General features: G+C 40.3%; 3 protein-coding genes across 8 annotated transcripts in view; 2 read left to right on the top strand and 1 right to left on the bottom strand.

Annotated features, from left to right (window-relative positions):
• LOC147145197 (cyclin-dependent kinase-like 1) overlaps positions 1-4,716 on the bottom strand; it is a 56,593-nt gene extending 51,877 nt beyond the window's left edge. Inside the window, exons 1-2 of one of the 3 annotated variants that reach the window (XM_086035313.1) lie at positions 4,328-4,716; positions 3,069-3,177 (exon numbers count right to left, since the gene is read on the bottom strand). The gene's annotated coding sequence lies outside the window, so the exon portion shown is untranslated. The other 2 variants (XM_086035312.1, XM_086035311.1) reach the window with 2 other exon arrangements.
• ppp5c (protein phosphatase 5, catalytic subunit) lies at positions 4,316-13,911 on the top strand. The gene is made up of 13 exons (XM_086035314.1): positions 4,316-4,442; positions 5,978-6,219; positions 7,122-7,269; positions 8,168-8,289; positions 8,355-8,420; positions 9,309-9,407; positions 10,300-10,405; positions 10,476-10,618; positions 11,005-11,092; positions 11,734-11,774; positions 12,016-12,194; positions 12,277-12,358; positions 12,977-13,911. Exons 1-13 carry the CDS (start codon positions 4,346-4,348, stop codon positions 13,037-13,039), a joined length of 1,476 nt encoding a protein of 491 aa, XP_085891440.1. The 5' UTR covers positions 4,316-4,345; the 3' UTR covers positions 13,040-13,911.
• A 672-nt stretch (positions 13,912-14,583) lies between these two features.
• LOC147145195 (THAP domain-containing protein 5-like) lies at positions 14,584-23,933 on the top strand. 4 transcript variants are annotated; one of them, XM_086035937.1, is made up of 6 exons: positions 14,584-14,755; positions 16,085-16,205; positions 17,805-17,894; positions 17,967-18,349; positions 20,676-20,862; positions 23,573-23,933. In XM_086035937.1, exons 1-6 carry the CDS (start codon positions 14,682-14,684, stop codon positions 23,687-23,689), a joined length of 972 nt encoding a protein of 323 aa, XP_085892063.1. In that variant the 5' UTR covers positions 14,584-14,681; the 3' UTR covers positions 23,690-23,933. The 4 variants fall into 4 exon arrangements, with proteins under 4 accessions (XP_085892063.1, XP_085892062.1, XP_085892060.1 ...); XM_086035936.1 differs by having other exon boundaries at positions 16,085-16,268; positions 23,573-23,929; XM_086035934.1 differs by having other exon boundaries at positions 17,805-18,349; positions 23,573-23,931.
• The last annotated feature ends 348 nt before the right edge of the window (positions 23,934-24,281 follow it).

Raw genomic sequence — 24,281 nt, 5'->3', positions numbered from 1 at the left:
TTTTTTTTTAAAATAGACGTCAGCTTTCAGTCCTGCGTAAAGATGAAAATGACTCTCTACAGCTCTGATTTGCAGACGCTGTGTGCAGAGGTTCAGGAGTAGAAGTCCCATTAACCAAGTAAATATTCAGACAGTTAATTTGCAATTTTTTTCATTGTTCAGTGAAATAGTGCTTTTTTCAATTGTATTTTTTAATTCAGGTCAAGGCAACATATATACATATATATACACATATATATACAGTATGTGTATATATATATATATATATATATATATATATATATATATATATATATATATATATATATATATATATATATATATATATATATATATATATATATATATATATATATATATAGGCTAACATCTTCATTTCAGATGTCAAAAATTGTTTGCGGCTCCCACTCTTTTTGTTTCTGTGGAAACTGGGTCGAAATAGCTCTTTGAGTGGTAAGACCCCTGCACTACACTGTGTACTTTAAATTAAAAGTCTAGCTGACTAAATAACACCTTCAGTTAATAAGGTGAGTTAGTCATGAATTAGTGAAAGTTCAGTGGCAGTGGTTTATACAAGTACCACATATTTTGAATGTTTCACTGACAAAGTTGAAAACAAGAAGGATAACACACGCATGTGTTGATAAGCGCTGTTGGATCAAGTATTTACGATTGCATAACCAGCGATAAGATAAGTTGGGATCCCTAAAGTACCGGTATGTAAACTTTGGAAAACTTATCTTGTCTTTCAGCTCAGGAGAGGAAGCCTCTGAAAAACAGCCCCTGGGGAATCAAGAGAAAACACTGTTCGGCTTTGGTTTTCCGTGCTCCACAATAATAAATAGTGACGAGGTCTACATCAGGCCTATGTAATATATACCGCCCTCAATCTAAAGGCCTCATTCTTCACTGGCCTGCGGCCCAGGAATGTCACTCACATTCCCGGCAACCTTCATCTGTCTCTGTGTTCGCTTGCTCACTTTATGTTTGTTTAACTTTCTCAGGACCCCCCAGAGGCTCTGTGCTGGACCATCGAGCACCCGAGAGGACAGCAGTCTTCCTCCTCCGCTACCCGGCTTGCCAGATTCCCTCCCACACCGTCTCTCCCACTCACTGTCTGCGTTTACTCTCGCGTGGGGTGCTCACGTCCGCTCCTGTCCCTTCGTAGTCTATTTTTTTCACCTACTAGTAAAATACGTTCGACAGGAGACATGTTACACTGTATGAAATGGTGGGGAGTAACAAACGCACCTTCATTTATCCCGTGACCAAGCATGAAACTCAATTTACTGGTGTGTCAAATATTTTTTCCTACTGAAATTAATTGAAATGCTATTAATCCGTGTGAGTACCATGTATGTTAATAAAAGAAGGTCTTGTGCACAAGAATCAGAATATATATACATGATACCTCAATTTAAAAGACCCAGAATCAACGGACCCTGGATTCAACGGACAGAAAATAGTAGAGGTGGACATTCCGTAACTGATGGACGCCCATTTTGCTGGCGTTAGACAACAGACTGGAAACTTAAAAAAAAAAAAACACGGACTAAGTACGGACGGAAGCAGATTTTCGTCCATCTGTGTAATCATTACTAAGATGGTTAAGTCCGAACGGACCTCACAGTCCATCATTGGCAGACCCTCGTTTTGCTGACGAGAGACAGACAGGTGACCCGGACTGCATTGACTGTATATGAACGGCAGGTGGAGGTATGCACCAGAGAGAATCATGAGTTACTCAGGCTGACTAAGAATGAATATAATAGTTTTGAATACAGAGACAGTTTTACAGAGAAGTTCTTGTGAGTTAAGTGTTACATTTCTATTTTAATTTTTGGATGGAGTGGGGCTAAGAGGTTGCGAAACGGCATTTTTCAGCCCGCCACACTCCATTTCAGAAGGTGGCAGTAATTCACCAAAGGTTGTATGACAACCGCTAGAAGACAGAAGTAGAAGACAGAAGAAGAAGAAGACAAAAACATTATTCTATTGTAATGGACAGAGGTGGGCATTTTACTAATTTTTGCTGGTCTGTCATTCGTCAGTCAGTGACAACTTAATTGTAATTGTCAATCCGTCATTTGAGTCCGTCAGAAGTCAGTTGGTCCGTCAGTCGGTCCCCCCAAAAAAACATCAGAAAAACGGGCGTCCACCAGTGACCGATGTACTTCGATATCACAGACAATTGGCTGTAACAGACGACCACTTCCCCCATTTAGTCCGTTAAATCGAAGTTTCACTGTAATTGAACTTAGACAAAAGTACATTTCAGAGTCTGTACGTTTTTCACCTCTAGCACAGAGTGAGAGTACTTTTGCCACCTTGGTTATATGACTCGGAGGGAGACACGAGTCATCGTTCTTCTGGCTTAAGGGAAAGTTAATGAACTCACACTGTGGGGTTAGTGAGTGTTCACCAGGGGGTCACCGGGAGTGACTCACCTGGCTGCTGGGCCTCTTACTCTTGACTCTGGGATGTGCTTTGTGAGTCAGAGCAAGGAGAGCTGACTGGTCCATACTCCTCCATGTCACAGTAATTTATGAAACTCCTCATCGTCTCCTCATTAACAAAGAAACCCACAAACTTTTAAATCAAAAGTCTACTTTTTCTTCCCGGGCGCCACTCTAATTAGACTGTCCAGCGGAGTTCTGGCGTGGAAAGGCAAGCATCTCTGTTTTCGGTTGCGCTGTATTTGGCAAATTACTTATTTTAAGGCGCCAGGGTGTTAGATGCCATATACGTGCGTGTGCGCGTACACAACATTAGGGATACTGGCCTTTCGGGTGATATTTTAGGATTAAACTACAATGCACTAAAACCCTAAGAGGTGACCTTCTCTAGACTGCACGTCCAAATACTTTCCACGCAACTTGCCATTCCCTTGACGGAGAACAGCAATTTGTGAAAATAAAAGTACTGAACCACTGAACAATTGGACATGCATTAAAAAAAAAAAGTTTTGAGGACCAAATTAAATTCACCAATCGTGACATTTCACCGGAAAGCCCAATATCCCTAACCTTTTGTAGTGGATGTGTGCATGTATTTGTGTGGATGCACACCTGTGCTTTGTTTGTCCTTTTCACTCGGACATCTGTAGAGGCCGGAGGCCACTTGCTGCGCTCAGATGGCAGGAAACTTCTTAAGCAACATCCTCACGCCTGGAGGCACCTGGAAGAAGACCAAAATAAAAAAATATGTGTGAAGATGTACTTTGTTAGTAACAAGTTCTCAGGCTTATTTTTTGTTGTTTTTTGATTTCACAGGACTCTTCAAGGCCTAAAATTACAAATGAGTAATTTCACAGTACTCTTCAAGGTATAAATTTCCTCCAAATTAATAATGTTAGCAAATTATATGGTTTGAACTAGCATTTTAAAATGTGGTTGAGCATATTTCATATACACGATGATTTCTACTACGTTAGTTCAATCATCCCAACCACTGTTTTATTATCCAATTAGACTTAATTGGTCAGGAAATTATGATTTATTAAGTAGAAATAATGTATCTTTGTTCATATATCCATACCAGGGGCATATCGTGAAAGGCAAAACACTTAAATGCTCTTCCACACAGGATGGCGGAAGCATATACAACAGCTTTGTGTTCAACTAAACAGGCCACGATTTCACATTGAGAAATCAAATATGAGGCCCTCATTATTTCAGTACAGTACTGCATATATATTTTCTGACATTTTTGTTTAGTGGCGTGACTTGGCTCAAATAAGGTTGGGAAATACTACTTTTAGTTTAGGTTTTCACACGATCTACGGTTACTATATGTCTTTAGTGCTCCCTACTGGTTTGTAGCAAAATGCACAACTAAAATAAAACCGAACGGGGTGAATATAGAAAACAAAAAGTACAATACCAGGTTCCTCCTTTTTAGAGTCTTTTGCGTTTTGTGTTCTCAGCAACGTTGAACTAACACATTCATTCTACAGTTAGAGTGAAGTTTCCATGTCACTAGTGCTCCCTGCCGGTTTATAACGCGAAATACAATTAATATTTACGTTTTTAATTCAAATTTGTCTCAGAAATATTATTTATCACAGACATTTGTTTGAAAATAATGATTATGATAATAATAATAAAAACTATACCTGTATGTGTCCTTTTTTTTAGTGTCATACTTTGTTGTTGTGTGTTCTATGCAATGTTAACGAACACAGTCATTGATTTTACACATCATTTGAGTTAAGAAATTATTTTTCAGTATCCATTTGACTTGTTTTTTCGAAATAAACACACTTTTGGGGAAAAAAATGTTAATTCATCTTGAGCAAGGAAAAAAATCACTGTCGTCACTTTGCTACCTTTGCGACAGTCCGTCAATGGCGCACGCGTCGGAATACGGCAGCGTGGAGAAGATGGCGGATGGAGTAAGCGATGCCGAGCTACTCAAGGAGAAGGCCAATAAATACTTTAAAGGTGAGTTGGCAGCGCTGTCAATTCGGCGGCCGAACGCAGACGAGAGCGTCTCCATTGTTTCCTTTGGGGGGCAAAATGTTGCCTTTTAAATGCTCCTGATCACAGCCCCACGCCAATGTGAAGCTAGGCCAGCAAGGCATGCTAGCGCATGAAGTCCATTCATTGGACTCTTGAAAGCGGTTAGCTCACTTGTCTAGCTCCAAAAAATACGTTCCTGCTAACGGCGTCTTACACCGCGTGAATCATTGTCCCGTCCAAGTCAAGTTCACTTCACAGTCACTTTGGACCCGAAACGGTAGTTCAGCCACATGGCCGATGGGTTGGCAAGATTTTTAACACAATTTGACGTTACTTGGTGTGCGTAGAACTTGCTAGAATATTCCGTTAATCAGCGGAACCATCATGTGATCAGCGGCGTTCAACTGCAGCCCCTCGTCGCCAATGAAATCATTATTATTGAGCTGGCTACACTTAAATGCATTATTCACCGAACGCCAAATAAACATAACTATCACGCTCCCTAAATACAGTAGGATTTGAATATTTGCCTGTTTTCGGGGGGGGGGGGGGTCGTAATGTTCTGAGAGTAAAGTTGGGGAGTAAAGAGAATAAAGTCAGAGTTTAACGAGTGACTAATGGTAATATTCTGCCTTTTGATTTGGAACAGACTCCTTTATTCTCTGAATCTCTGAAAAATAGGATCATATACCATTAAAGAAAATGTGCTTTTTGCTGTCTGGGAAAAAAAAGACTATTCGAGCAATAACACTCTTTTAAAAAAAATATTATTTACATAGCAGGATTGTCGGATTTGTAATGAACCTCTGCCGATTACCATGATGGCAATCTGACAATTATTCTTCACAAACTTAAATAACAAAAAAAACACATTGTATCAATCCTTCTGTTTTCTTTTTTAAATTGATTGTAGTTTGTGACAGTAAATTATTTCAATAATTGTGCTACTACATGATCTATATCGGAGCTGTTAATTGGCCCAAGGCAATGATACAGACAGTAATTGGTTTGTTTAAAGGGACACTTGATTTGGCTGAACATCAACACTTAACTTATATAAAAGTCTGTATGAAAAAAAAATGTCAACACTAAAATTCACCCCCAAAAGAATCTGTAGTGATTTATGGGCTTTTTTGTGATGACTAAAGCCGCAAATTGGCCCACCCACTTTTGGCACGTGGTTTTCTTTCTTTCCCCATCTCAGGCTATCAACGCCATCACAGGGAGGCTTGATTCGTGTTGTTCCTTGTTTTGGTTTGTCACGTTCTGTTGTCACCTAGTGTCTGATAGTGATTAATTGCCACTAAAATTCATTTGCACATTCCTATTCTTGTCCATTTCAAACTGTGAAAATATAAAAGCGTGCGGCACAGTATTTCGTTTTTATTAACATCAAATGTGAGCTCCTATGAGGAAAAAACGTAGTTTTCTTGTGTTACTCCACTGTTTGTGTTAAAATATCAATTTATTGTAGAATTGCAATGTAATTGTACACACTATTACATTGTTTTTTGCAGATAAAGACTATGAAAATGCAATCAAGTACTACTCGGAGGCCTTGGAGCTCAATCCATCCAATGCAATCTACTACAGCAACCGCAGCCTGGCGTACCTGCGCACTGAGTGCTACGGCTACGCCTTGGCAGATGCGACCAAGGCGCTGGATATTGACAAGAACTACATCAAAGGCTATTACCGCCGGGCAACCTCCAACATGGCACTGGGCAAGTTCAAGGCTGCGCTCAAAGACTACGAGACGGTAAGGCGGGCTGGAGAAGAGGAATCTGAAAGGCCTCGCCAGGTCTACACGTAGCTAATCTCCACACTTTGAAAGACGGATTATACCACTAATCCCTTTATAATGCCAAAGTGTCGAGCGTGTGAGAGTCGGTGTCATGTCTTGCGTTGGCATATTAAGAGTTCAATGTTGCCCACTCGGCATCCATTGCAGCCTGATCATCCTGGAAGGGGGATTCGCCCATCTGTGGTCCCTTCTCAAGGTTTCTCACTTTTCCCCAGATGTTTTGTTTTAGTTTTTCCTTGCCCTCCTGAGGGTTAAGATCAGGGGATGTCGTGTATATGATCTGGTGCGTATGTGAAGCCCTTTGAGACTTTCCTTTGATTAAGGGCTATCAATAAATTTGACTTGACTTGACTTTGACAAGAGTAATGCAAGTAAGCAGCTTGAGGCCCTCTGCAATTGCTTTCAAGAAATACCTTGTCTAATGAAATCTGACTAAAAACAAAGCAGTTCAGTTTTACAATAACAATACAGTTTTGTTGAGTGATTAAAATTTTGGGGGCGGGTGCCAACTACTCACCGTTTTGCATCAGGGTTCTCTCCTATTTTCGGGTAAAACGGTAATAAAACGCTGGCGTCGGGCCAAAACCTTGTACATCCGAAATAGTCACTTTTCAGGAGACCTCAAAAATGGGACATTTGTTCAACCATTAGCATTGCAACGCGAAAGAGAGCAAGCCACTTTCAACACTCTAGATTGGTCAGTAATGTGTAAAAAAAAAAAAACGTGTGAACTGAACAATAGTGTATTTTTTTTTATAAAAAAAATGAAATTCACCAAAATGTGACTTAAGAGGTTTTTGGCCAACGCCAGCCAAAATCAAATGAGCTGCTTTTAAATGTGTGTTGTGTGACGACAGGTAGTGCGTGTTCGACCAAACGACAAGGACGCGAAAATGAAGTACCAGGAATGTAATAAGATCGTCAAGCAGAAGGCCTTCGAGAGAGCCATCGCCAGCGACGAGGTCAAAAAGTCAGTCGTTGACTCTCTGGACATAGAAAGCATGAGTAAGTGTGGGAAAAAAAATTGTGAAAAATACACTTGCTGCCAGACATTATTTCATTTAATGTCAAATCACCCCCTGATGCAACTCCAACAGCATTGGTGCACCCCTTCTTTCCTTCTGGGTTATTATATATTGTCGCAGTCCAGTGAAAAGCACTTATGTCCATTTTTTTAAAAATATACATACTTTTTTACATAAATGGGGTTTCCACATTACATACACCACATTAACGTCATTTTTTTTTTATTGCAAAATTGGACATACGTCTTTTTCACTGGACTGCGATGATATATTTTCAGCAATCAGTCCAGTAATCGGTTATCAGAAAATTGTGTTCTGTTAAATATCGGAATGAGCATCGGGTTCAAAAAATCCATATTGGTTTGCTCCTAGTGTATAAAAATGTCCTCAGCATTTGAGCTTTTTTTTTTTTCCACTGTACTGTACTATATTCTTATATACTGTTCTCCTTCTCCTCTTGTTGCTGATGATGGTAGTAGCGGAGCAGAAGATTTTGTTACAAAGTCATGCTCAGAAGCTTCTGCATTACACACACACACGCACACACCCGCACACGCACGCACACACACACACACACACACTCTGTCCACTTTTAAAACCCGGTTGAAGACACATTTCTATTCGCTGGCTTTTGATGCGACCTGAGACCAGATTTTTTTGTCTCTTTTCCGTCTATTGTATATTCTGTAGTGTTTTATGTTAATTTATTGATTTAACTTGTTGTATTATGCCTATTGTGTTGTTTGTATGTAAAGTGCTATGTGACATTTTGTGCGGCTCTATCTGTTGTGAAATGTGCTATACAAATAAAATTGTATTGCATTGTATTGTATTTGCGACATCCTCGCTCTGATATTGATGCCGCTCTCGTGTCGCAGCCATCGAGGACGACTACACGGGCCCCAAATTGGAGGAGGGCAAGGTCACCCTGAAGTTCATGAAGGAAATGATGGACTGGTTCAAAGAGCAGAAGAAACTGCACAGAAAGTGCGCATATCAGGTAAAGTGCATTGAAAAGCACTGAGAGAGACAAGCAGACGTGCAGTAAACTGTTCTCTTTTACAGATTTTAGTGCAAGTGAAAGACCTTTTATCCAAACTCCCAAGTCTCGTTGAAGTCACATTACAAGAGGTGAGGATGTTTTTTTTTTAAAGGATCACAACATTTTAGTAGATTACTGGTATACTTCTCTGGTGGTGTCATAATTCCCCATTGTGAAAATATCTTATAATAAAATGCCTATAGGTGTGAATGTCAATACCCGTGTATTTGTGCCCCATGATCAGAATTGTGTCGAGTAGCCAAAAGTTGTACTCAAGATTGCTGCTACTTAAGAAAAATATCATTCAACTAGTAAAAATGAAAAGTAGTCCACCTAATAATTACATGAGTAAGATTAAGTAAATACAGTGAGAACACTGCTCAAGTACTGAGGAACTTCCCACCATGCTTAGCGTCTATTATGAATAGTATTTTATCTCAAATTATTGTCGTTTGGTTTTCCCAGTTGTGTAACAGTAGTTGTGTGTGTACCCCAAGTTAAGGTAGTGTTGAGTGTAGTGAGCCCCTGTTTGTTTACCACTTTACGGAATGTTCATGGAAAGTTTGCTACTGGCTTTTCTAATTTTGTGCGAGTCAACGTCGCCACAATACAATCAAGATCAGCGATTGCAGTGTAACTCAATGTCAAAGAGTAAGAGGAGTGTTCATTCTTAATAAAATACTTGAGTATGTGTAGAAAGTATGTTTGGCATGAAACTAGTCTGACAAGTACAATTTTCCCAAAAATCTACTCAAGTATGTGCAACGAAATAAATGTAGTGCGTTACTAGTCTCCTCTGCTTGTGATTGGCTGTTGACCAGTCCGTGGTGTACAGTAACCCGTATCTGTTTATAAACCGACGAGTCGACGACCCCCCCCCCCCAAAAAAATCGAGTTAGCTCTAACTTAGAAACAAATTCCTACATTGATTCTTTTGTTTCTGCTCTCGATCTCTGATGTGTTGTTTTTCCCAACAGGCAGAAAAAATGACCATTTGTGGCGACACGCATGGGCAGTACTACGATCTCCTCAACATTTTTGAATTGAACGGTCTGCCATCGGAGAGCAATCCTTACGTATCCTTTATGTCTCGAAATGTCGCTAATCCTTCTGTCAGCCATATTACATAGTGGCTCAACTAAGGTTAGGCCTAGGTGGAAGTGTCCTGAATTTCAGCACGTTCGTATCACATCACATCAACTATTTGAGCTATAGGATGCCCAATTTCCTTAAAAAATAAATAAATGTGTATGTGTGTAAATAAAACATTAAGACAGATAGAATAGGTACAAGCTTTCAGAACTAAAAAAAAACTGCATAAAATTAAATAGAACTTAATTATGCCCATGGTTACAAAAAAGAAAAAAGACAGCGCTGATCCTCTTAATTCCTATTATGTTTTCTGTTTCCAGATATCGAAAGTACTGACCTATTGGGAGCTTTACACACCTTGTGACTGCACAAGCAAGCTGTAGATAAGTCAAATCGTAATATGCTGGCAAGTCTTACTATAGCTAATCAGTGGAATATTGCTTATCTGGTAAATTGAGGAGGAAAAACTTGATGTGCTAGAAAAAAAATGACAGAAAGTTTTTAATCAGCATGCCAATTTTAGTTTAATCAGCATAAAAATCTAACTCAACAATATGTTTTTTGCAAATTGTTCCTCAGTGTAATATAACAATACTCACAGGCATATATTCTTTATCCTCTATGAAAAGTTACTAATAGAGTATCTTACAGAATTATTTACAGTAGTAACAAAAACAAACTTTTTTTGAGGAGGGGGTTGCAGGCTGGATTGGATTAATGGCTTTTTCATTCATTTGATTGGGGAAAAATGATTTCAGATAACATTTTTTGACTTACCAGCATGGTCAGGTAATTAATCAAACTCATATCACAAGGCACCACTGTATTTACTTGTATTTCCATTTGCAAAAATGTTCTTAACTGGGCTGACCTCAGCTGTTCAATGGTGACTTTGTGGACCGCGGCTCTTTCTCCGTAGAGGTCATTCTCACCCTGTTTGGTTTCAAGCTGCTCCTCCCCGACAACTTTTACCTGCTTCGAGGTGAGCGTTAAGGCGGAAGCACGCGCGTCGGCCAATTTTGCTTCGATAGCCTAAGAATGCCTACCCTCAGGTAACCACGAGACGGACAACATGAACCAGATGTACGGCTTTGAGGGCGAGGTGAAGGCCAAGTACACGGCACAGATGTTCCAGCTTTTCAGCGAGGTCTTCCAATGGTTGCCGCTCGCGCAGTGCATCAACAGCAAAATACTGGTAGGCAGAGCCACAATGTGGAAATTGACATTTACAGAGTTCGCCCCACTATAATGTTTTGGGTTTTTTTAAACACAAGAAGCAAACGTAGCAGTCTGAATCTTCACTCTTTGTGCCTTCTGGTCAAACATCAGTGACTCAAATGCACGACACCAATCACATAAGGTCCATAATTGCCTTTTTTACCTGCAGTACAGGAATGGAATGAGTGGACAGACTCTTGTTCTGGTTTTCTCTCGGGATTCACCTTCTTTACCCCTTGTTCACTCTTCAAGGGGCAGCGTGCAAAGCACCTAATGCTAAAATCCGCCATTTTGTCAGTAGTATTTAATCTCTTGTAAGTCTGTAGTGAACAGCCCTGATCTGACTTTGTTTTTGTGCCACAGGTGATGCATGGCGGGCTGTTCAGTGAAGACGGCGTCACACTGGAGGACCTCAGGAAGATTGAGAGGAACAGACAGCCTCCAGACTCGGGTACAGTGTTTCTTTGTGAGCGTGAGTGGTAGGGCTAAACAATTTAGAAAAACAAACTTTTTGGAGAAAAAAAGGATTCCCCCCCTCAATATTGCTATTTAATATGCAATTCTTTTTCAAGGTCCTACTCCCATGTATTTTTTAACTAACAAAGCTATAAATTAATTACAATACACTATCAGATTTATTATACATAAATATTTTGGTCTAATAAGTTAGTCTTACACTAAAATAAAGGCAAACGAACCATGAATTATTATGAAATAGAGTTTATTTATCTACTTCAATTAGAGTCGGTAACTTCCTAAACACTTTAACTTGCAGTCTTTTAAGCATTCTCTGGCAACTTCCAAAATTCTACCAAACGACTGGTGTAGACGTAATTCAGTAATTTGAACTTTTCACGTTTCATAATAGTGTTTTTTTCCTCCAAATTGCAGCCATTGCGATATGGAAATCACATTCTACTATTGCAATGTCGATTTGAATTTGATTTGTTCAGCTCGAATGTGTATGGTGGGGGTGACATGACTATATAATGACACATATAGTGATGTGAGTGTGTGTGTGTATGCTGAGATTTGTTGTGTGTGAGCTAATTGTTAAAATGCATCTTCGTCATGTGTTCATGTGTCTTGTAGGTCCCATGTGTGACCTCCTTTGGTCGGACCCCCAGCCTCAGGTCAGTAGAACCTCATGTAACCCAACATCCACCAACCCCCGCACCATACATCCCCCCCTTCGCGATGACTTAAGAATTTACTGCCAGGCAATATCAGATCCTGTTACCCTGACGTTTCAAAAAAAAAAATTGAGAAGAATCTAAATAAGTTCCTGGGATTGAATGGCTGGACTGTGAAAACACAAATAAATTAGTCAGTGGCAGTGAATGAGGTAATGACGGAATGAACGCGTGTGTGCAGAACGGCCGGTCGATCAGCAAGCGAGGCGTGAGCTGCCAGTTCGGGCCCGACGTGACGGACCGCTTCCTGGACCAGAACAAGCTGGAGTTCATCATCCGGAGTCACGAAGTCAAGGCCGAGGGCTACGAGGTCACTCACTCAGGGAAGTGCATCACCGTCTTCTCGGCACCCAACTACTGGTGAGCGCCGCTGGTCCTGTTTTTGGTCACCGAGCGTTGCTGGACATTAAACGTTGGTCTGTGATCTCCTGCCTTCCTACAGTGACCAGATGGGAAACAAAGGAGCTTTTATCCACCTCAGGGGATCCGATCTAAAGCCAGAGTTCCACCAGTTCACTGCTGTGGTCAGTATCATGTAGATTTACACTCCATGAGGTGAAAACTCCTTTTATTGTGTCGAAGCATGGCGCTCTTTCCTCACCATCAGTCCCTCTGGTGCACAGGCCAGTATCCTGCATGTTTTAGATATTTTCCTCCTCTACACCTGAATCAAATGATAAGTCAACCCAAAAATGTATTTTTCAAGAATATGTTAAATGCAGGCCCATTAGTTGAAACACGGCAATATGATTAATATGAAATATGAATTAAGAAGCAAAATGCACTCGTTTTTAGCCATCTCAAGAGCAAGTCTGCTAAGTGTTTAACCACACTTGTAGCCAGCCGAAGCTTGCTGCTAGCTAGCTGGTTGTGGCTTAAGTAGCACGAGCTTGACACGACTGCCCATGTCGTGCACTTAGGTGACATAAGCGTGTTGAGGCAATTTTAATGTGCGTCTGTCCTGCCCAGCAAAGCGTTTTGGGACAGTCTCCGCTGTTTACTTAAAACTTAAAAATCTGTGATTCTCAGTTTTGCAGTTCATTGTGTTTTAATGAGGCACAACATGTGAATTCTGAAACCACTTATTTCAAGCCTTGATGTTGATTTCTTATGGATTACTTCTTCCTAACTTTGTCTTCCAGCCTCATCCGAATGTCAAGCCCATGGCATACGCCAACACGCTAATGCAGCTGGGGATGATGTAGAACCTGAACGGAGTCGGTCCACCGAGAACAGTTCACACTTCACGCTCTTCAGTGATCCCTGACTCCCACTTGGGCCTAAGGGATCCTGCTCCCCCTCATCTTGAGGGAGATCCCTTAGACCCCCTCGCCTGGCCCACAAGGTTACCACTTCCTGAAACTGGAAAACACTTCTGTTTGGTCACCTCGTACATGAATTCAACACTCAGAAACCTGGATGTGTCTACAATTTTTTTTGTTTCAACCATTTTAAATGGATCACCTATGTGGTCCGTACCAAAGATCTGTAATGGAATGTTAGTGAGGAGCGACTCTCAAAGAGTTTAGCGTGTGCGCACATCTAAGATGGTTCAAGAGCGACATTTCCGTCAGAGTGTTTCTTAACAATACGTCTTTTTTTCCACGTTGTATTACTTTTCAGGTATACGAGATCTCCGTAAACGTTATGATCCCAGCTCAAAAAGAGAGACTGACTCTGGGTTCACACATAGGTGCTGTTTGACATTTTTGACGTGTTAGCTAGAACAGACGTGGTCAATGTTTAATTTGCACTGCTTCTTCTTCTTACCGAAGAAGATACTGCTGCTCCCTTTCTGCCCCTCCATCTTTTCAGCCCGGCAGCTCGCACACTGCCCCCACTCTCCGAACCCAAACATTCGACATGTCACCCAGTATTGTGGATTACACCAGTACCACACAAAACAGTAAAAACGTCCAAAATGTAACCCTGTCTTGAAAACGCACAGCCGCACTGTCTGATGACCCTCTACTTTTTAGGTGAAGAAATACACTGATGTGTATGTATATATACTGTATCATTTATTGAGATTCCATGTAATGTTTGGAGAAAAAAATAATTAAAAAATCAGTCCAGAGATTTTATAAATGCGTGTCTTTTTTTGAGGGGGATAATAATAATTAAGAATCAATTTATTGTATTGATGTGTAGTCATTCGGAAAAATTGTAAAAACTTGCCTTACACACGGGATCCAATGGATTATCATTTTCAGTTCACGTCAGTAGTAGTCACTGATGTTATGCCACCCGGAGGTACCCTGGTTTGTAGTGTTAACAAACATTAAAAGGTCTGTTAACGCCATTTTTTTCATGTATGTAGACATCCACAGAGTGAAATAATTACCCAGCCTATTTTGATGAAGCAAGGAGTAAAAAGTGCAACCCTGTTTTCAAATGTAAGGAGTAAAGTCAGGGGGAAAAAGTGAAGTACAGATAAGTAAGTACAGGATGGATGGAAGATGGATAGATAGTAGTCACAATTGCTCCTCTCCGCAAATAGACGCAAACCAACAAAGTGAAAAGAATACAATGCAACAGTTAAGTGTTAGATGAAGTAATATATATGGTAGTTACTAAGTTTCCCTACTTTAAAGTGTGAGTAGAGTCTCATTTAAACATTCATGCAAAACCTCAAGATTTATCTTGAAAAGAATTATGCTGCCAAATTGTACAAAGCTACGGTGTCAGTCGCCTGTATACGGCGTCAGCAAGCAGCTGATCTGGTCACGTAAATATGGCGTCAACTATGTGCACCGCGTTGTCAACACTGCACGAGTTTCATCTTGTCAATCCGTCTGCACGCGCAGATAAAGCTGACTCGACGTCGACGACACCGAGTAGGACAACATGCCCAAATATTGTTCGGTGCCAAACTGTAAGAATGACTCGACGGGCGACAGCGACCGAAAAAGCTTTTACAAGTAAGACAGGTTGGATGAATGTTGTTTGATGTGAAGCTGTTTACGGTCGTCTGGGTGACCGCGCGTCTTTTTCTTTTTGTTGTTTTTTTAAACTTTAAACTGCTATTCAATCTGTATATTCACACATTTATTGCGATACAAAAACACGGACGGGTAAAGACCATTTGAGGACTTGTACGCGTTGGTTCGTCCTGGTTTTTGACCTTAGAGAGTGCAGTTTCGTGACACTGTACCATCACTTTTGTTGAGTTAAATGACGTGACGTATAACTTTTGGAGTTGAGAGATACCCGAACGAAGTGGCCACTTTACATATGTATTTTTGTGTGTCAGTGTGTGTATGGTTGGGGGGGGGGGGTCGTGTGTGTGTGCGTGCGTGCGCGTGATTATTTATATATATGTATATATGTATGTATATATGTATATATATATATGTATATATGTACATATATATATATCTATGTATATATGTATATATATATATGTATATAGGTATATATGTGTATATATATAGATATGTATATAGGTATATATGTATATATATAGATATGTATATAGGTATATATGTATATATATATATATGTGTATATATATATGTATATAGGTATATATATATGTATATAGGTATATATATGTATATATATAGGTATATATATATATGTATATAGGTATATATATGTATATAGGTATGTATATATATGTATATAGGTATGTATATATATATGTATATAGGTATATATATATATATATATGTATATAGGTATATATGTGTATATGTGTGTATATATATATATGTAGATATATGTATATAGATGTATATGTGTATATATATATATATGTGTGTATATATATATATATGTGTGTATATATATATATATATATGTGTATATGTATATATGTGTGTATATATATGTATATATATGTGTATATGTATATATATGTGTATATGTATATATATATATGTATATATGTATATGTATATATGTGTGTACCCTAGATTTGAAAATCTACCAGTTCCATGCATAACCTTAAATTCCACTTCAAATGTACTACTTTGATATCCCCCTTGTCTCATTTTTAATTTCTGGCTCCAGATACAACCTTTTGTTTCATCTCTAATCTACAGCTTCCAAATTTATGTTGCAAATTTTGTTACATTTCAAATGTACTGGTCCCATGCTGGTTCCTTATAATGCTCGTATTTACTGCTTTTATATTTAACCTGTGTTACATTTCTAATCCAGTAATTCCTATACGATGGCTATTTAAAATGGTAATCCGCCTGTTGCGCGTCTGTACTTGTACTGTACTATTTTGTACTTGGTCCTAGGTTCCCGCTGCAGGATCCCGAGCGGCTGCAGCTGTGGCTGAGAAACATCGGCCGGGACAACTGGACCCCCTCTCGGCACCAGTACATCTGCCACGAGCACTTTACGCCGTCATGCTTCAAGGTACGCTGGGGGATTCGCTACCTCGAGAGCGACGCCGTGCCCACCATCTTCCGGAGGGTCGAGGTAACGCGAGAACAAAACGCGACCAGACGCAACAACACAAGTGTAACTGCCACTTCCATATTCATTTGGGGTGATTTTTTTTGTTGTTGTTGTAATTTTAATCTACATATGCATAAACAAGATCAATTTACCTTTCTAATCTATGGATTCCATATGCAGTTTATAGTTACTTTTCTAATCTAGTAGTATTATACAACATTAAATTAGTTTTAAACTTTACATTTATTTTCTTATCTACTGGTTCTGTGCAGTACCCGTGTTACACAGTATACAGTACTAACCCTTACTCGTTCTCCTCGAGTAGTCCCACATAAAACCTTTTATTTACTGTGCATTTCCAATCGACAAGTTCCATTTACAACCTCTATTACATTTCTAATCTCATAGTTCCATGCAAAGTTTCTCTTTAAATTTCTGCTGTTCCATTTACAACCTGTGTTACATTTCAAATCTGCTGATTTAGTATACAATCTATAGTTACAATTCTTGTCTAACAATTCCATCTACAGCGTTACCTTACATTTCAGATATGCCAATTTCATGTGTAACCTTTTGTTACATTTGTGATGTCCTAGTTCCATATGCCTCTAGTTGCATTTTAAATCTACTGCCTCCATTGCAACATTACATTCCTAATCTAGTAGTTCCATATACAGCCAAGTCTTTGATTTCTAATCTACTGATCCCATAGTTTCTTTTCTACTCCTTGTTCCGTATACCATCTGGTTTACATTTCTAATCTACCGTGTTCCATGTCTAACCTTCAGGTATAGTTAAAATGTTTTTTTCCCGTATACAACTTTTTGTTTTGTTTGGTTTTTAACATTTCCAGTGTACTGATCCCATAGTTGATTTTCTCGTCTCCCAGTTCTGCATGAATCCCTTTGTTATATTTCCAATCCAATAGTTTCATTTAAAGCCTGATGCATTTTAAGTTCCTCTACTTCAGGACTGGCCAACCTGCGGCTCGCGATCCGCATACGGCTCTTTGACCGGTTTTATGCGGCTCCTGAAGTCCTTTTCAAAAATGATTTTAGCTGGGCGCAGCGCGTCATTGACACTCATTCATTGTGTATGTAGTGAGGGTTGGGGTGCACGGAACGGTGCGGTAAAAGTCCCTTGCCATCGTCCTGGTCTTGTTTCGCTGCAAAATAATGAGCCGTTGTTCTTAAAATGTCATTTTGCTCTTCAGTATGGCATTTCAGCGTTTCACTTCCGGGTCCGTGTGACGCGGCCAATCGGATGCCTGGATTCGCAATACAGGCACCCGATTGGCTGTGTAGCCCACGTGATAATATGACACATCTGAAGTTAGTTCCGTATTCCACTTGATTTATATTTCTAATTCCATGTCCGAAAAAAAAATCTGATGTACTGATTCCATAGTTACTTTTTTAATTTACTGTTCTACTGTTGGATAGAACTCCACTTAATCTACCTGTTCCATCCATAGCCTTTTGTTACGTTTCTAATCACAAATGCATGTATGACCTCCAGTGAATTGTCAATGCAAATCAGTCTTCCGCATCTTTTTAGAAACGCAAAGTGATGGATGACAACGAGAGGAAAGCCAAAGTGCTTCGCAGGGAAGCCGTCTTGGAAGAGGACCCCAGCATGCGGGCTGCGGTGGGCGGGTCGAACGCGGCCGCTAACCTCCCTTACCTACCTACGTTACCTACCATACCTCCCTTAATGCAGCCAGTGGATGGGCACCACGACGGCGAGGTGGTCCTGCTGCCCGGCGATTGCCAAGAGGAGCTGGCGGACACCTTTATCAGCCCCGCCCATAGACTTGGGGTCCAAGAGATGCATGCAGAGGAGTCGAGCCAAACTCAGGTCATGGCCTACTTGGAGTCCATACAGAACATCCTCCCCGGCCACCTGCTGGTCTCCTCCGACACGGTGCTATCATCCGCTCTGAGCCTTGAGCCCATCGCGTCCACGTTGCCTATTGTGTCCAAACACGCACCCCCGCCAACACCATCGATGCCCCTGTCGCTTGAGGCGGACGGACGTTACGACCAGCAGGATGAAGATGACGACAACGCAGACAGCCGGGACCACCAACTGGAGGAGCACTGGTGAGAATTGTGTGAGTGTCCGTGTGTGTTCGTTTTGTTTTGTTTTTTCCAGCTAGTACAGTAATCCCTCGTTTATCGCGGTTAATAGGGACCAGAACCCCCCTGCGATAGGTGAAAACCCGCGAAGTAGAGGTTGACTTCTTCTTCTTCTTCTTCTTCGTCTTCTTTTATTATTATTATTATTATTTCAATTTTATATTATATTTATTTTAAAGTTTTATTCTGGGGGATATACGCCTCTATTATGCTGTTGCAAACCCCCCGACATGGTTCCCATCCTTTAAAATACTTGTTATACAACAAATTTAACTTTAAAAATGCAAAATGAAGAAATAAATCAAGCTGCAAGTCAGAGAAATGTGAGTTTCAACCGCGGCAGCGGACGATTACGACAGAACATTCGCTAATAACCACGTTAAAGTTTTACTTTTTGTCTTATCTTAAGTAGAATGCAATGGTGCGTTTTATCCAAAGGTACAATCCTGGTGTAATGCACTTTTAAACGCTTGTCGTCGTCGTTATGCAAAGCGAAAAAGTCACTGCTGCTGTTGCTGCTGCTTTTTCGTTGCCCCTCCTTCTTCTTCGTCTTTTAAAACGAAGAAGAAGCGCGGTCGCCGGAAGTAAGCATGGCTTAACTTTTTCTTTGCACAATAACATCAACAAGGTCCTTTGAATCAAATGCAACGCGGGATTCTAGTTAAGATAAGCTGTTTTGAGACAAACTTAAGACAAAACTAGCAAACACTTTACCATTTTATTTGCCAATGTTTTGTCATCCTTGTGTTGAACACGTCGTGCTCACAACTTATGAACTCAGCTGGTTACTATCCTCTGACTAAATGAACGGCACATTTGAATAACGTTATGAGTTTCCGAACAGAACGTTGTTCAAAACTGCTGCTCGTTTGTTAGCGTGGACGAGACTAGCGAGAGGCTGCGATGATGCGCAGCCAACCAGCTCACAGGATAAATCCACCCGTGCTCCCGTTGGTCGATCTCACGCCGAGAGCCAATCATGCGCCTTTTATGAGTGCCCGCGGGTATGTACAAAGCCTCAGAGTCAACTCATATCTTTGAAACAATGCGCCTTTCCACAATATGGCTGTATTTTTATTTTTATTTTTTGATAAATACTTTATGAAAACCCGCGATGCAATGAGGCCGCGTAACTCGAACCGCAAGGTGGTGAGGGATTACTGTATTTCGCATCGGAACTAAAATTTTGTATAAAAGACTGTGGACGATTATGGAAAAAATAGTAATCATGATTATTTTTGATTGAGCTTGAAATCACAAATGTTTAAACTTGCCGTACAATAATGACGATAATGCAGCACTTTATCAATTGAGGAAAGGGTGCACATGGGCATTTACTCTAGAGGCTGACATTTTTTGGGGAATCCTGTGAGATTCGTGCAGGATGGGAGTCAACCTCCTTTTATTCACAGGATTGGGACGGCACAGGGTAGAATATTTACGGGACCAGACAAGAGTAAGGGCGTTCATGACGAAGAGGGGGTGACACTGTTTGTTTTTTTTCCTCAAAAATGGGAGCGTTAGCGGGATGGGATGGGAATTGTTATCACCGGGACGAGACAGAGTTTTTAAAAAAATATATTTTTACTACGGTTCAGGACTGGACGAGACTGTACAGGATTTTTTTCTGTGGGAGGGGACAGTAGTGAAAATCCACTACCGTGTCACCCTCTAATTCATTCAGTTTTTTTTTCCTTCATACAAACGTAAAACCTATAAAATCTTGTTCATGCACTTCATACATACAGTATATCATCCACATCCACTAATGGTGAGTTCTAGTACAAGGGTGGCCAAGTCCGGTCCTCAAGAGCCACAATCCAGCCTGTTTCAGGTTTATCCCTACGGCAACACACCTGTTTCAAATCATCAAGGCTGATAATGAGCCTGATGACTTGAAACAGGTGTGTTTCAACATCAAGGCTGATAATGAGCCTGATGATTTGAAACAGGTGTGTTGCCGTAGGGATGAACCTGAAACAGGCTGGATTGTGGCTCTTGAGGACCGGACTCGGCCACCCCTGTTCTAGTAGCTAGAAGTAATTTGTAAGCTAATAAAACAGCCCTGCCCAAAAAATAGCACATAGTGTGTGCAGGAAACTGGAGCATACGGGGCAAATTGAATGGTATCACTGTCTTCAGTGCGAAAAAGTGATCTAGAAAATATTGTCATTCTTGTTTGTTCGGAAATGACTGCTAGAGCGAAATGATAGCTAGAGACATGAACGAACATGTGCGAGCGTCCTGCTTACGGTTACTCATGCGCGTTTGCATTTGCTGGGCGGGCCAGCTACCACAAGCACCGTCTGAGCAAGGAGCAGCTGGAGGCGCTGGTGGCCGAGCTGCAGAAGAAGGTGAAGGTCCTGCAGCAGAGGCACCGGCGCCACCTGGACAAGCTGCTGGGCCTGGAGAACGCTGTCAGTCAGCTGAGGCAGAAAAACATCATGACTGAAGAACGACTGCAGCTCCTGGAGAGGGTGAGGATGCGCTCTCACATAGTCACTCTCAAACCCATCCCATTCACAGTCTTACACCCTCACTCTCATAAGCAGTCTCACACAAAGTCTCACACAATTCTATCATATATTCACTCACATGTCCTTCACGCATTCACTCTCATTCATCTCTTACAGTCACGATCTCTCACAATTCACGCTACACTCACGTGACACACACACCCCTTCACTCTCATAAAGTGGTATTCATTCTTACAAAACTTCTCTCACCCACGATATCGCTCATGTTCTGTCACACATTCTCTCTCACACAGTCATTCTTACGTGCTATCTCTCAAGCTGGGAATTTGTCTATGCTTTAGTCCGTCCATGAATTCCCGCCAAACAAAGAAAAAAATAAAACTGTTGCATACCTTTCGGTCCCATAGATGCAACGACGTGCCCCATTTTGTTTTTATTTCACAGATCACCACGCTGTACGTGCGTGTGTGAGTGTCTGTTGTTTGTATTTGATATTTTTTCTTTATTCGGTGGCGTGTCTGCTTGTGCCATGCATGCGTGTGACCTGAAAATTATATTCTCTTGACGCCGATTGTCTGTCGCCGACGAGGTACGGTAGGAAATACCACCCAGAAGTTATAGACGGATAGACGATGCCCAGTTCTGCTCACTCCCACCATACTATCTGTTAGGGCTGCTCGATTATGAAAAAAATATTAATCACGATTATTTTGGGAATAATTGAAATCACGATTATTCAAATGATTATTTATTTTTTGCTACAAAACAAGAACAGGTTTAAACATGTCTAAAAATATTATTAATAATTATAATAATAATAATAATAAATATTAAAATTCTTTGAAACGCTATAATTTAAGTTCATTTTGGACCCAACAACATTTATTAAATGAATTATTTTTTTTTTTAAAAAGTGCAAATGTATAAATTAAAGTATGGTTTCCTTGTATAAACAAACGAGTTAACTTGCTATTATGCACTTATAAATTGCCAAAGTTATGCACTTATAAATTGCCAAAGTAGTAAACTGGAGTAAAATGCCAATTTTGACAGAATAACAGACATGCTATTCATCTATACATTTAGACCTTTATCTGGAGCTTTTTTTGTTTTGTTTTTAAAGTAATATTTACACATAGTAATCAAAGTTAAAGCAATTTGCTTATGTTAAATTATACATTTAATATGCTGATTGGGTCAAACTAATTTAAATGTCGACTGTTACATACTAGTACGTAATCTATACAATACTTCTAAAGTACAGTAGGCCATATATAAACTGTATTACAATATAATTACCAATAATATGGTTGCAAATTGCATTTGAAGCAATTTGAAACAAAAATGAACACAAAAAATTTGACTTCATATTATAGACTACACAAGAAATTTAACTTAAGTCACAGTAATAATGTTTAGCATGGTTTCTATTTTTGTGCTAGTAAAAGGAGTGTATATTTGCATAAGATATATTATTTAAAACAAATCCCTCGTGCCGATTGCGGGCGACGCCAAATCTAACTCGGTGTTTTCTTGCTTTGGTGTATCATAACATCATCTTAAACTAAATGATGGTTGAATAGATTCGTTGTGTTGCTGGTGAATGCAGAGACCGCTTGCACTTTATACGTCTTTGCTCGCCGTCTTCCACTGCAAACCCAAAATGTAACCAAATAAGCGATTTCGACTTGCCTTGCTTGTTTTCAAGTCGTTCCTGTGGCGGGTCTTGTGCCATTTTTAGGTCTGTTACTCTTTTAAAACGTTGAATAGGAGTGTGTGCAGTGTGACTTGCGGGGTGCGGGCTGGCTGGCTGGCTGGCTAGTGGCTAGCTAGCTAGCTAACTTGGAGAGGGCGACGCGGCAGAGTAACTCGTGTGCGCAGGCCTCAAAACAACTCAAAATTAGTATTAATAATCTTTTTTTACGATTATGCCAATTTTGTAATGGTGGAGTGAATTTCGATTAATTGCACAGCCCTACATCTGTCATATATTCACTCACCACACTAGCTATCACACACAAGAACTTTCTGTGAATGTCTCACCTCTCGCACGCGTATACACATTCTCTCATACATCACGCACACTCGCAGTTGCCATCTCACACTTTACACATTCATCCCACCCATTCACTCTCACGCTCTCTCACACTAGCTCTCACACTCACTACCTCAAATTTCTCCTTTAAACAATTTTAGGAACACGATCTCATACATTCATTCTTAAACTCACTGGCATACACTTTCACTCTCACACATAAATACGTGACCACAATCTTACACACATTTTCTCGCTCTCACAATCACTCTCATGAATTATTCCACCCATTCACTCTCACACTCTATCTCCTATACATTTGTTCTCACACACTATCTCATTCACACATTCACTCTCACTCTTGCTTACACATGCATTCACTTAAACACACTTTCACACATTCACTCTCACACAATCGCCACACATGCATACTCTCGCACACATACACACACTCTCACACAGAAACACACACTTTCTCACACTTAGACTCCTTTTCTCACATGCACACTGTCACATTTGTCTCAGCATATCTCTCCCCACGCACGCAAATCACTCACGGCCACAACTCTAACTCACACACGCTTTCTTGCTGTCACTCTCACGCTATCTTTCTCAAGAGTCAAGATGGTGCTGCACAGCTCTGTATATATTCTTCTACATGCTGACTCCCTTCAGGCGTACATCCAGAGCAGCGCCAGCATGTGCGACCCTGGCGAGACTGTGGCCATCATCTACGAGGACGACGATGCAGCGTATTTCTACACTCTCAGCGACGGCGAGGAGAAGATGTGAATGTCACATCATGTCTGAGTGCCGCAAGATTTTTTATTTTTATTTTTTTGCTCATTAATTAAAATGTGGGTCACACTGATTTGCACAATCGTGAATGATATCGGGGGACTGTTCTCAATGTGTGTGTGTTTTATGGTTTCACCCTTATTATTTTCCTGTAACCACTTTTTGTTTCACCTATTTAAGTGTCTTTATCACAACAGAAATGTCATTAAAACTAACTTACATTCACATGTACTGGTTGTGTTCATCTTGTTTGCAACATGTTATGACATTTCTACTCTATTAATGCCATATACCACAAATCTATTAGTTCCAGTACAATATATGGATTAAATGCTGCAAGACAACTATTTTTTTTAATGTTCTCCATTGGATTTGGTTAACGTCTGATATGTGTGACCACTAGTGGGCAGTAAAGTCTTGTGTTTATTGTTTTGCCTCAATCTCAGCATTGTGAACAACACATCCATGATCCACACATATCACATCATATCCACCAACGGCTACTCTCAAAGGTCAGTGAGGTTCCGTTGCTTTTCTCCCCCCTTTTTTTTTTTAACCAAGAACCTGGTCTCCCATCCAGCTTCCG

The sequence above is a fragment of the Filicampus tigris genome, chromosome 7, assembly GCF_054856515.1.
Source record: "Filicampus tigris isolate MCC_2025a chromosome 7, RoL_Ftig_1.0, whole genome shotgun sequence".
In the NCBI taxonomy this organism is placed as follows: Eukaryota; Metazoa; Chordata; class Actinopteri; order Syngnathiformes; family Syngnathidae; genus Filicampus; species Filicampus tigris.
This window is presented reverse-complemented; position numbering and strand designations above follow the sequence as displayed.

Coding starts and splice junctions, on each gene's coding strand:
- ppp5c (XM_086035314.1), top strand. CDS start 4,346: ATGGCGCACGCGTCGGAATACGGCAGCGTGGAGAAGATGGCGGATGGA. Junction 4,443..5,977: donor GGCCAATAAATACTTTAAAG/GTGAGTTGGCAG, acceptor TGTTTTTTGCAG/ATAAAGACTATGAAAATGCA. Junction 12,359..12,976: donor TCCACCAGTTCACTGCTGTG/GTCAGTATCATG, acceptor TTTGTCTTCCAG/CCTCATCCGAATGTCAAGCC.
- LOC147145195 (XM_086035933.1), top strand. CDS start 14,682: ATGCCCAAATATTGTTCGGTGCCAAACTGTAAGAATGACTCGACGGGC. Junction 14,756..16,084: donor GACCGAAAAAGCTTTTACAA/GTAAGACAGGTT, acceptor ACTTGGTCCTAG/GTTCCCGCTGCAGGATCCCG. Junction 20,863..23,572: donor GACTGCAGCTCCTGGAGAGG/GTGAGGATGCGC, acceptor GACTCCCTTCAG/GCGTACATCCAGAGCAGCGC.